Source organism: Megascapheus bottae, chromosome 4 (assembly GCF_031878675.1).
Source record: "Megascapheus bottae isolate mThoBot1 chromosome 4, mThoBot2.hap1, whole genome shotgun sequence".
Lineage (NCBI taxonomy): Eukaryota > Metazoa > Chordata > Mammalia > Rodentia > Geomyidae > Megascapheus > Megascapheus bottae.
The window spans coordinates 31,377,967-31,390,614 of NC_143512.1; the positions used below are offsets into that span (position 1 = coordinate 31,377,967).

At 41.3% G+C, this 12,648-nt stretch overlaps 1 protein-coding gene across 1 annotated transcript in view; it reads right to left on the bottom strand.

The window, feature by feature from the left end:
* The window catches only part of Adgrv1 (adhesion G protein-coupled receptor V1), a 440,726-nt gene that overhangs the window by 270,183 nt on the left and 157,895 nt on the right, over positions 1–12,648 (bottom strand). The window contains exons 71-74 of the mRNA XM_090331049.1: positions 8,224–8,367; positions 6,408–6,582; positions 4,124–4,259; positions 1,064–2,169 (exon numbers count right to left, since the gene is read on the bottom strand). Coding sequence (XP_090187175.1) covers positions 1,064–2,169; positions 4,124–4,259; positions 6,408–6,582; positions 8,224–8,367 — 1,561 coding nt within the window. The remainder of the gene's footprint in view (positions 1–1,063; positions 2,170–4,123; positions 4,260–6,407; positions 6,583–8,223; positions 8,368–12,648) is intronic.

Below are 12,648 nucleotides of genomic sequence, written 5' to 3' on the forward strand. Positions count from 1 at the left end.
TCTTCTAATGTGCCAGTGATCAAGATCAAAATTAAATAACCTAATTCCTCCTCAACTTATTTGGATAGTATCTTCTAAACTCTGAAAATTGAAAAGATGCCCATTAAAGACAAAAGAAGTCAGAAGAGAAAAATTATCATTAAAGCAGGGTATTATTATATATGAGTCAAATGGGGAAAAGATGAGGGGAACATTTTCAAGGAGATTAAAGGAAATCAGGATATGACCCCGTGCATGGGGCTGGAGTGGTAGTTAGGTGCATTGTACCAAATAGTGTTGAGAGACAGGAATGGCTAGAAGTTGTGATTTTGGGTTGTCAACTTAGATTTAGAAGCTCCAAGGAAATAAGAAAATCACACTTGTATGTCTGAATAGTGTTTTCAGAGATGATTAGATCATGAGGGCTTTGATCTCAGGAATGAAAGGATTAATGTGTGATAGACTGACGAGATGATGGCATCATTGAGAGATGGAAGAAGTAAAAGGGTGTATTGGTAACATGTCCTTGCAGGCTACATTTTGTCTTGGCTTCTTTTATGCCTCTCTGCTTTCTGGTCACCTGCTCTGCCTCTGCCATTTCCTACCTCTACCATATTATCTCCAAAATCATGAGTCCCAAATTTCAGTCCTCATTATACTGAAATGACCGAAATCAAATACGTATGTCACAGAATGAAGATGCTCGTTTTAGTAAAAATATGTAGATTATAGTAAGCCAATATAAATTAAGTGAATTCCAATGGCAATGTTCTCAATGAACTGTGGGAAGACAAATAAATGATATGAATTCTAAGTGTCCTAAACTTGTGGGCCAACATAACTGGAAGTTACTACAACAGAAAAGAACTATAAATTTAAAGTGGCTATGAGATGAATGAATCCAAAAGAACAATAGCATGATTTCATGTTATGAGTTCATGTCTGGAGAAAAGGTTTCCCCAAAACATTACCATGAAGGATTCAAATAATCCATCCTTCTTAGATTTAGTTCAAGATAGACTGATATCATTGCAAGTCTGCACCCCAAAAGTACTTATTTCATCCCCAGTGCTGCAAAGATTACCTGAAATAATAACCATGGAAAAGGCTGCAAAGTCAGCATCATCCTTTCCCTGGACAACCTGCGCTCCCCCTCGTGGATCTGCGAGAAACACGTAGAAGAATTCCTGCCCCTCGGGTTCATCATCATCCAGAATGGGAACGGACACTGTGTGTTCCCGTTCTCCATCTAGAAATGTCACGCTAAGCGTTTGTTCCTCAAAGTCTTCCTCTTCAATGGCCCATGTTAGGTGGGCGACTCCATAGACATCCTGAAAGGGCAACGCATGCACGTCCTCCCCCGTGCATCTTTTGCCAAAAGTTTTAACTGTTACGCTGACATTGCCAGTAAAGCCACCGGCCCTCCGGATCAGAACTTCTGCAGCACTGCGCATGCCATTCTTCACCTCCTCATCCACGTGAACAACGGGGGGGCCCAGGCTAAATGTGCCATGCATGAAAGCATCCAAAGTGTTCTCCATCCCAATGGTCACATCAGGTTTCTCAGGTATGGCTGATGTCCCATGGAGGGTGACAAAGTTCTCAGGGGTGACAGATATGCCGGTTGCCTCAGCAACAAGGACAACCACCTCAGTGGTCTGCGGAATGGAGGTTACCCTGCCTGTGGCAGGATGTGTGGTGGAGCTGGTTTCTAAAGGAACTGGTGAGGTAAGGTCAGCTGCTGTGGTAGGGATGGAACTACCTGTTCCTGTCATGTCATCATTGTCCAATATTTTAATCACAGCTACGCTGAGATTGAGATTCAGGCGTGGTCTCCAGGGAACACCAAACTCTTGTAATCCTATAATTTCTACTGAAGTAAGATTAATGTAAAACTCTTCTTCTGTTTCTGGGAGTTGATCGTTGACGATGGTTATTTCAAAGTCGACCTCAGCTTGGAATTTTTGGAAAAACACTTCCCCCTTCACAACTGGCTCAAAGTCTTCCAGTGGCTTGGCACTTCCTGCTGTTGTCTCATAGGAAACTTGAATAAGATCACTGTGGAAACCGAACAGTCTCTGTACATGTAATCTGATCATCTGGGTGTCCTCTGCCACTGTGATGCTTTGTGAACTAGGGGAAAACTGGAAGATTCCCATTGGTTCAATTTCGGCAGTAGTGAAACCGGACCTGGAAAAATATGTTTCCATGAGCATTGTTTTAATAATAGAAATAACACTGCAGCATCTCCTCACAAGATTTAAGATATGGCTCATGAATGAAGCAAGTTAGAATTCAGGAAACTCCCTAAAGCCCTACTTACATATTGCTAAGCAGAGGCACAAGAAATGAACAGGAGCTGGAGCGGTAAGGACAGGACCTACTGTATCTTACTTAAATGAAGAGATCATGGGTCACTACTTGGTTTCTCCCTCAACCTGGAGCAGCTGTGGGAGAGCCTGAAGCACCATGATCTCTCCAGTATCCATACAAGAGCCAAATCCTCTATGTTGCCCTGGACATAAGCCAACTTTTTTTCCCCAATCCTGAGGCTTGAAGTCAGGGCATGTGCACTGTTCCTGAGCTTCTTTTGCTCAAGGATAGCACTTTACCACTTGAGCCACCATTCCACTTCCAGCTTTTTCTGTCTATGTGGTACTAAGGAACTGAATCCAGGGCTTCATACATGCTAATCAAGCACTCTACCACTAGGCCACACACCAGCTTTCTTTTTTATCAAACAGAAATATTTCCAGTATTGGGAAGAAAATTCTTGCTTTCTCCTGTTGTTAATGGAAATTCTTTCTCACACAAATCTAACTAAAACCATGCCTGACTGTGAGGAAAGTATTCATTGTGGAGCAACTTATCCTTAGCTATTCCTTGTGGATCTCTGTTGTGAATAGTTATAGCAGAGGTCATATGTCATGATCCACCATTAAATTCTGACAATAGGAATATTGTCTTTGCTTAAAAGAGTTTATGTAGAGGCCAGGAGTTTGGACTAGTGGTAGTGTACTTGCCTAGCATACACAAAGACCCAGGTTCGATTCCTTGGTACCACATACATAGAAAAATGCCAGAAGTGATGTTGAGAAAGTCCAAGGACAGTGCTCAGGCCCTGAGCTCAAGCCCAAGACTGGCAGAAAAAAAGAACAGTTTATGTAGAAATATAAATTTTTATATAAACACACAGATTCATTATTAAATGTGGCTCCCAGACCTGCTTTCTGCTATTGTGGTCAAGCATGTACTAGGTGAAAAATAAAAATCTGTAGACCAAATTATACTTGACTGAAAATGTATCAGTTCACATAAATAATCATAAATAGCAAATTTAAATTAAATTATATTAAATTGAAAAAGCCACCAGTTTCAAGTGATAACATTATCCTTTGATCCTAATGTGATTCTTTATCCTTATTCTATTTTTTGCTCAAGGCTAGCACTCTGCCACTTGAGCCACAGCTCTACTTCAGGCTTTTTTTCTCTCTCTCTTTGGTGGTGGTAGTTAAATAGAGATAAGAGTTTCATGGATTTGTGCCAGGACTGGTTTTCATCTCAGTCTCCTGATCAGGGAGGATTACAGGTGTGAACCATTGGCATCCAGCTGTTCTTTTTTCTTAATGACTTGGATAACTGGGTGCTTTCAGTTGCTTCTAGAAGACCGTACTCTTTTTTTTTTTTTTGCCAGTCCTGGGCTCAGTCCAGGGCCTGAGCACTGTCCTTGGACTTTCTCAAGGCTAGAGCTCTACCACTTGAGCCTCAGCACCACTTCCAGCTTTTTCCTATGTATGTGGTACCAAGGAATCGAACCCGGGTCTTCATGCATGCTAGACAAGCACTTTAACCACTAGGCCAAACTCCCGGCCCCGACCGTACTCTTTAAAATCATAAAATCAGGTGAATCTCCCATTGTTAACTCTGTGACTCCAACCTCTGTTTCAAGTCAAGAGTCCTTGTAAGTTCTCTGCCAGGCAGCAAAGGCTGAGGAATTTCCCTTAATGCAGGCCTCCCTGTTATGCTATGCTAAACTTGCTGGTTCTACTTTAAGGATGGAAATTTTGTGTCACTTTCTATCTTGATGGATCCACTCCAGGTTACTCATTAGAGAAGGTGTGGTCTGGAATTAGATTGTTCATACCGAAGTTGAGCTCCACCTGGTGCTCTGCTTTGCACTCCTGACAGGTGAAGGACAAAGGCCTCTGGCCGACCAGGGCTGGGAAATGTCCACAGCAAAATGTCCTTGCTTTGTTCACCATGGACAAATGAAATGCTTCCTAAAAGGAAATGCAAGAAAAAGGGCAGAATGTCATTTTGGGGGTTCTGAAATTGGAATGTGACTTAAACATGTAGCAAAATATTTTTCCAAAAATTTATAGTCCAAAAAGATCATACGTTTAAAAGGCCCAAGAAGTGGGAGAAGTAAAGAAATTTATTGAAATCTCCCCCAAACAGTCTACTTTCTCTTTCCTTCCTTCCCTTCATTTTTGTTCTCCCTTACCCCAAATTCATTTACCAAATCTAGTAGCAAGAAAACTGTGTTGAATAACTCATATATATACATATATATATATATGGCTTTGGTCTGCATTCCAGCCCAAGCATTTTTTTAATGATATATATTGATGTAGTTGGAGTAAATACCATACTAGATACATTGTACTTTAGATTACTTCAGAAAAATGTCAAACATTTGGAAAAAATATATAACCATCGTTACCTTCAGAAAGTTCATGGAGATTTATTATATTTTATTTTTCATCACTTTTAAAAATATATTATAATTCAAAAACTAATCAAACCTAGTTGAAGATACAAATGCATTAAGAACTCTTATTATTTTAATTTAATCAAGTCATTAAAAACTCACTAAAACTTTTTTTTTAGTCAATTAAGTCTTTATTATAATGATTTTCTTTTTTTGCTGATTCAGTGCTGGGTGGACTGACACTATATTTAGTAATCACAAAACAGAAAGTAAAACTTGTAACTCATGTTTAAATTAAGTGGCAGTTTAAAACCTCCCTATTCCTATACTGCTGAAGTTGTTGTTGAAAAACTCACTAACACTTTTGGAAATGAATTTTATATGTAAGCATAAAATCACATACAAATGCATAAAAAGCAGTGCTCCTAACCATATATCACAATGAGTTGCCAAATTAAAAAAATTAAAATGGCATAGAACCAGGAATGTTACCCAAAACAATAGGGCTAAGTAACAAATAAGGTACAACAGGGAAATAAAGTAGTACAAAATGAAAATAATGATAATGAAATATTTTTAGGAGATGTGCTGAAAAGAGAGAAGAAATATTTCTAGGGGATGTGCTGAAAAGAAAGAAGAGAGTTACCAATATCACATGTATATTAGGTCAGGGCCTCTGGGAAGGGGCTATAGAACCTGACTAAGGCAGTTCATATGATGGTGTGTTTTACAATCAATTATTCAAATTCACTCTACATTTACTGAAATTCCTACTGGGATAGAAACTGTCACAACAAGGTCGCTTTGGGACTTCAGATTTTACAGTGGCTTCTTAAAACCTGGGGAAAATAAAAATCTCTCCACCCTAATTGAGAGACTGCAAGTCTCACTGCTTACACAACTCATTAGATTTGGGACAGCCAGGAAATAGCCTTTACCTTGTGACCACAGGGCCTGTAAATAAGGGAATGGAACTGCAGGTGTCACACCATGGAGAATGCCTCACAACCGCTTCCATATGATTTTGCAATGAGCTGTGTAACCATCTAAGATTTGCACCTCACTAACTCAAGAAAAAATTATTTTAAGAAGTACATTGAAAGCTCCTCCCCCACTACCAGAAGTATTCAGGTGACTATGTAAATGCTATGCTTTTTTCTTTTTTTCATGCCAGTCCTAGGTCTAGTGCTTTATCACGAGCCACAGCTCCATTTTGGGCTTTTCCTTCTTCTTCATTTTTTTTGGGGAGAGGTCCAATAGTACAGTGGAGATAAGAGTCACTCAGATTTTCCTGCCCAGGCTGGCTTCAAAACATGATTCTCAAGTCTCAGCCTCCTGAGTGTAGCTAGGATTACAAACATACCAGCTTATTTTGTCATTTTTATTTCTACATGGGTCAAATAAAGTTTTTAAATTACTTATAACAAACTTCTAAGGTAATGGCAGAATAGTTTGCATGGTGACCACTATTGTGATATATGGGTGATAGTTTTAAATATGATTTAAACAAATGTTCCTTCCTTCCCCCCAAGTAGCTGATCATATACATCTTCTACTATAATTTAAAAATGTGGGAACATTTTTATTAATTCTGAGATTAACTATGTTAAATATGATAAAATGTTATTAAATATGAAATCTCTATTCAATATTAAGGATGGATGAGCCAAGAAAATGGCCAATCAGCCCTTTCTAATAGAGAAAAAGTACTACTCACCCAGCACTGGAGTCATGTTGCCAACAACGACAAGTTCGGGGATTTCTACCCCAGGGGCATATCCCACAGTCCAGGCCACTGACAGAGGGCCATACGTGCCACGTCTAAAAACTGTCACCTGGCTTGTGCCAGCAGCAATGTCCATCAGTGGAAAAGCAGTGAATTCAAATCCAACCTGAGGAAAAAGATGCTTAGAGTATTGTGCTTCTGAATTAAATTTTTCTGGTTTCTGAAGAATGGATTGAACATTGACTTTCCTTTTGTTTATAAAACCTGTTCCCTTGTCTTGTGATATTCAATTAAAGAGAAATGCGTACAGATGACACCTGAGATTTAAGAATTCATTCTACTTTCTATTTCAGATTAGATGAACTACTAAAATGAACAATATCCAAGAAAGACAAATGGAATTATATTTAAATGTAAACCAAGATTTCAAATAGCATTTTAAGGTACAAACTTAATCAACACTTTTATTATTTTTTATGGGTCATGGCATTTCAACTCTGGGCCTGGTTGCTGTCTCTGAGCTCTTCAGCTCAAGGCTACCTCCCTTACCCCTAGGCCTAGGTGCTCTCCTTGAGCTCTTCAGCTCAAGGCTACTGCTCTACCCCTGAGCCACAGCCCTACTTCTTGAGATAAATGTCTCATGTTCATTAATGTTAGGTCTGTCTTTGAACCCTAATCCTTAGCTCTCAGCCTCCTCAGTAGTTAGGATCACAGGCATAAGCCAACCTGCCCAGCTTAATTACTTTATATTAAGATGTACCTTCTCTATTGAAACTGTTATGGACATACTACAGAAAAGTATGAATGGGCACCTCAAGGTATCTCTGGACACTATAAAATACAAAACAACTCCAATTGTATACCAGTCCTTTTTCGGGGGGTGGGGGGAGGGCAGTGAGGAATTCTTCCCAGCAATTAAGACAACAGCATTTTAAACAACAGGAGAAAGCAAAGAAAAGAAACTGTTCCTTTCAGTTCTGTTTAATACTGGTAGATTCCGCTTCAGGACACAAAGCCAACTTACTTCTCTGAGGGGAAGATGCCCAGGAAGAAGCAGCTGAAAAATTACCCTGGTTGCCCTGAAGGATATCCACTACCATTCCTACACATCATCCCTGTCCGCATCTTTGGCCAACTTCCCAGGGCCATTTGAGCTTCCAGGACGATGTGGGTAGGAATCACATCTCCCAGCAGCTTTAAACATACTGTATCTGTCACATCAACATCCCTGTCCTTGTCTTCTATGTACAGAATGGACTGTGAGCAAGTCAAAACCTAACAGCTTGTTCTTTGTTCTCCATCCTTCCTGCAATGAACTGAGAGGTCTCAAAGACTCTGAGTCTCCACTAGCACTTCTCTCTGACAGCACAGACATTATTGCAGTAAACCAAGCCTAGATGTTTACAATAAAAATGCAGTTAGAAAATGAAGAAGTCTGAATGGTTCCTTGTGTTTCATTTTACTTTTAATTACCTAGCATAGATAACTTAAAATTAAGTTTTTTTTCTTATCAAGACCTGAAAATTATGACTTTGGGTGACTAGTACTTTAAAAATTCCATATCTAGCAAATTCTCCAAGTTCAAAATTTTGTATAACTCTAACATGGAAACTGTGTTTCCCAACTAATGTTGAAAACAAATGATTTTTGTATAATGTGTCTGTCTTGCCTATTTTGACATTCACAGGAATACTCAAATTTAAGACAGTGGTTAATCTTAAGAAATTCTCTCTCCAGCAATTTAAGACTTCCCGTTCAAACTGCCCTCCAGAGGTTTGATGAGAGTAACACAGTCCTTGCCAGTTACCTGGGAGTTAGCGGCTTTCTCTGGGATGGGAAGGATCACTGATTTTGCTTCCTGAAGAATTGTTGGCATTCCATAGACACGTCCACTTACTAGCATCACAGTCTCCAGATGCAAGGTAAAATTAGAGCCCAATGACAGAAATTCCTATGAACACACAGCATCGAAAATTTCATTTAGTAGTAATAACTTTAACTATAGACTAAAGACATGTGCCCTGAATTACTAGCACACTGCCTGAGGTTCCTTAACAATTAAGGCATTTCATCAACCTTTCCCCTAGTCTTAAAACTACCTGCTAGTTTGTAGTGGGGAGTGAGGAGCAGGAATTATGGAGTATGACAACATAACATTTCTGAGAATGCATAAGTGGCCTCAAGAATGACAGGAATCACGAGGGCACACATGTGCTTCAGGAATGGAAAAATCACACTGACGAAGTGTGCAACAACTGATAACTAGTGATAGTTACTCAAATTAGATAGTGACTTAGATGCTTTAATTATTTTAATACTTCAAATTAAATTCTCTGAGGAAATTTTAAAAATCAGACCAAGTAAAGGAGCCAGGAGTTTGGCCTAGTGGTAAAGTGCTTGCCTAGCATGCATGAAGACCCAGCTTTGATTCCTCAGTACCACATACATAAAAAACAAACAAACAAACAAACAAACAAACAAACAAAAAACCCAGGAGTGGGGAGAAGGAAGATGGCGCCGAGACAATAGGGACGCTGCCTAGCTCTCTCTGACAAAAAGAGAGAACCAGGGAGTCCCACGAGCCAACTACCTAAAGAAATCCACAACAACGAACTCAAAAAGCAACGGAGAAGGACTCAAACCGGAAAAGAAATCCAGATGAAGCTCACATCCAACTTTCTCAAAGAATTCAGAACGCGAGGACCCCTCCCCCCCCTCTCGCCGCTGGATCCAAGCCGTGAAAGCCACGGAAAGCGGCAGCTGGCACCGGACCAAGCCGCGAAAAGCGGCGGCAGGGGAGGGTGCCAAGCCGCGAGCCCAACTGCTACAGAAACCAGCACAGAACCGGGCCAGCGAACGGCAGCGGAACCCAGACTCGGAACCAGAACAGTAAGCAGTGGAACCCAGACACAGAACACAGGCAGCGGCGGAGACCTGATGGGAGTGAAAGACCCCACCACCAAGGAACACCCACAGACGGACGCAGAGGCGTGAGTAATACAGCGCGTCCCCAAACACATCGGGAAAGCCGAGCGGGTGCCAAGCAATAGAACTTAACTCAGACACCAACACCCCGCCCGAGAAAGACTGGTGGGAGTAGGGGGGCAAGGAATTTAGAATCCTGTCCCTCCCCTCAACAGCCCCCTCCCTCAGGCCACTGACTGGAGATTGACAGGCAGGCTACCCATAAGACCCAGCACACCACCAAGGGAGGCGGGGCTGTCCCAACTCCCACCTGCCCAACGGACTCAACCCCCAGCCCTCTGACTGGAGACTGACAACAAGCGGGCAGAGCCTAAGACTCAGCACCCCACCAGGGGAGGAGGAGCTATCCCAGCTCCCACCGGCCCACCAGGCTCCTCTCCCAGGCCACTGGATCTGGAGAGTGGAGGGCGCTGGGACCCTGCCTTACAACAGTGGGTAGGGGGTGCGGGAAAATAGGAGCCAGCATCTGCCCCCCCTCAATTCTTGAGCGAGGCATCCTCCAGCTGGGAATCTTGAGCAAGACAGCACTGAGGGGCCCCCCACAGTCACAGACTCTAACAAAGCAGTGGAAACACAGCAGGGATCTGAAGGGCTGACCACCAGCCAAGCTCCCCTTCTGAGAATCAAAAAGGCGAGTCTCCGCCCTTGGAGCCCACTTCCTCAGCTGGGCCTTGCCCCTTGGAACAGAGGGGTCTCCTGCTGGTCCTGCTGAAAGCCCCTGAAACTCTCAATCCCCAGACCCTTGGCTTGGGGCCGCCCCTGGAAGCAGCACAGGAAAACGTCCGCCAACCGCGCTCAGACGGAAGCTCGCGGATCCATTCCATGGTCCACTGTGAGGCCACTGGTTGGGCTAAGAGCTAGTCGTGCAGCAACACATAGGTTTTATTCTAATACTTTCCAAACTTTGTACTCAAATACTCTACCTACTTACCCCCTGACCTCTCTCATTCTATTTTTCTATCTCTGCACCTCTGCTCGTCTTTCAACCCTTATACTGCATGGATCTACACTTGATGGCTGTTGAGCAACACTGTATATCTAGGTGTTTAATTATTCTCTAGGCTCAGAGGGACTTAAAGACAATAGAGATTGGATTGAGAGGCTTATTGTTTTGGGTATAAATCGCTTATCAGTGGATGTATTAGACTGGTCGGTAACTGCACAAAAAGAAAGAGTGATAACACCAATCAAAACTTGTGAACATCTAGAGTCTGCCAGCTACAGAGGTCTAGGTTGGTTATATCTGAAAAACTATAATCGTGTTTAGTATTAATCTTGTTCCCATTTTCAAATGGGCAGAACAAGAAAGTCAAGAAAAATGTCAAATCAAGAAACAACATCCCCCACCCCTCTCACCCAATGTAAACAGCCAATGGAACAGTCACTGGCAAACCTAGAGGAGAGTCTTCCAAGTGCTGTACAAATGCAATTGATAAACATCATTAATGAAAAATGTGAAAATATAAAGAAAGAGATAAGGGAGGAAGCCATAGCTGAACAAGAGGAAACCATAAACAAGGTGATAAGTGAAATAGAAGAAGCCATAAAGGAGGCCATAATAAAGGTTTTTCAAAGAAAGATGGATGAATCCATAGAATCCACAAATAAAAAGGTGACAGAACTCCAGCAAATGTTCAAAGAAAATAAAGCTACTGAGCTAACCACTCAAATGGAAATCAAGGAGCTAAAGAAATCCATACATGATCTAAAAGAAGAAATGCAAGGCATCAAAAATGAGCAATTAGTAGCAAGGGAGATGAAAAATAAAGTAGATAGCTTTGATAGCAGGTTAGACAATGCAGAGGAGAGAATTTCCGGGGCTGAAGATAATTTAGTTATTATAGAGAAAGAACAGAAAATGAGTCAATCCAAATCTAGGAAAAATGAGAGAGCGCTTCAGGAGGTCCAAGATACAATTAGGAAGCCTAATTTAAGGCTAATTGATATCAAGGAGGGCGTGGAGAAAGAGGTCAATGGTATTGGAAATATACTTCAGGGAATCATCTCAGAGAATTTACCAAATATCCAGAAGGGCAGGCCCATCCAGATACAAGAAGCTCTTAGAACCCCAAACAGACCTGACCAGAAAAGAACATCCCACCGCCACACTGTAATTGGTACTGGGTCAATAGAAACCAAAAAAAGGATCCTAAAGGCAGCCAGGGAAAAGGGTTCAGTAACCTATAAAGGAAAACCAATCAGAATAACCGCAGATTTCTCAGCAGAGACCATGCAAGCAAGAAGTGACTGGAAGCATATATGTCATGCCCTTAAGTCAAATAACTACCCACCAAGAATACTGTACCCAGCTAAGCTCTCATTCATAACTGAGGGAACAATAAAAACATTCCACTCCAAGGAAAAGCTGCAACAATATGTCGCAACAAAACCAACACTACAGAGAATTCTGAAAGATGTTCCATACATAGAAAACCAAAATAAATGCAATATAGGGAAAGAAATGGCACCTAAACAGCATACCATCTAAAGACCACAAGAACTGTCAAGACACAGGCCGAAATAAAAGCTGTTAAAAATGGTAGGACCTAATAAATATCTCTCAATATCAATGGACTTAACTCTCCAATTAAACGGCATAGGCTGTCTAGTTGGATCAAAAAGCAAGAGCCATCGTTCTGCGGTCTTCAAGAGACATATCTTACCCCAAAAAACAATCATCTTTTGAAAGTGAGAGGTTGGAATAAACTCTATCAAGCTAACGGCCCCCATAAACAGGCTGGAGTTGCCATCCTCATATCAGATAAAATAGACTTCAAACCAAAATTAGTAAGAAAAGACAAAGAAGGTTACTACATACTACTAAAGGGATCTTTCCTCCAGGAAGACATAACGATCCTAAATATTTACACACCCAATCCCGGAGCTCCAAACTTCATCAAGCAAACTTTACTTACACTGAAACCATACATAGATCGAAATACAGTGATTGTCGGTGACTTTAACACACCACTCTCACTATGGACAGATCAACTAGGCAAAAACTCAACAGAGAAACCTTAGAACTGAACAACTATATAGACCAACTAGATCTAACAGACATCTGCAGAATATTCCACCCAGCAACAACACAATATACGTTTTTCTCAGCAGCACATGGAACATTTTCCAAAATAGATCACATCTTTGGCCATAAAACAAACCTGGACAGACTCAGAAACACCGAAATTATTCCATGCACACTCTCAGACCACAAAGGCATCAAACTGGAACTGAACACACATCTCCA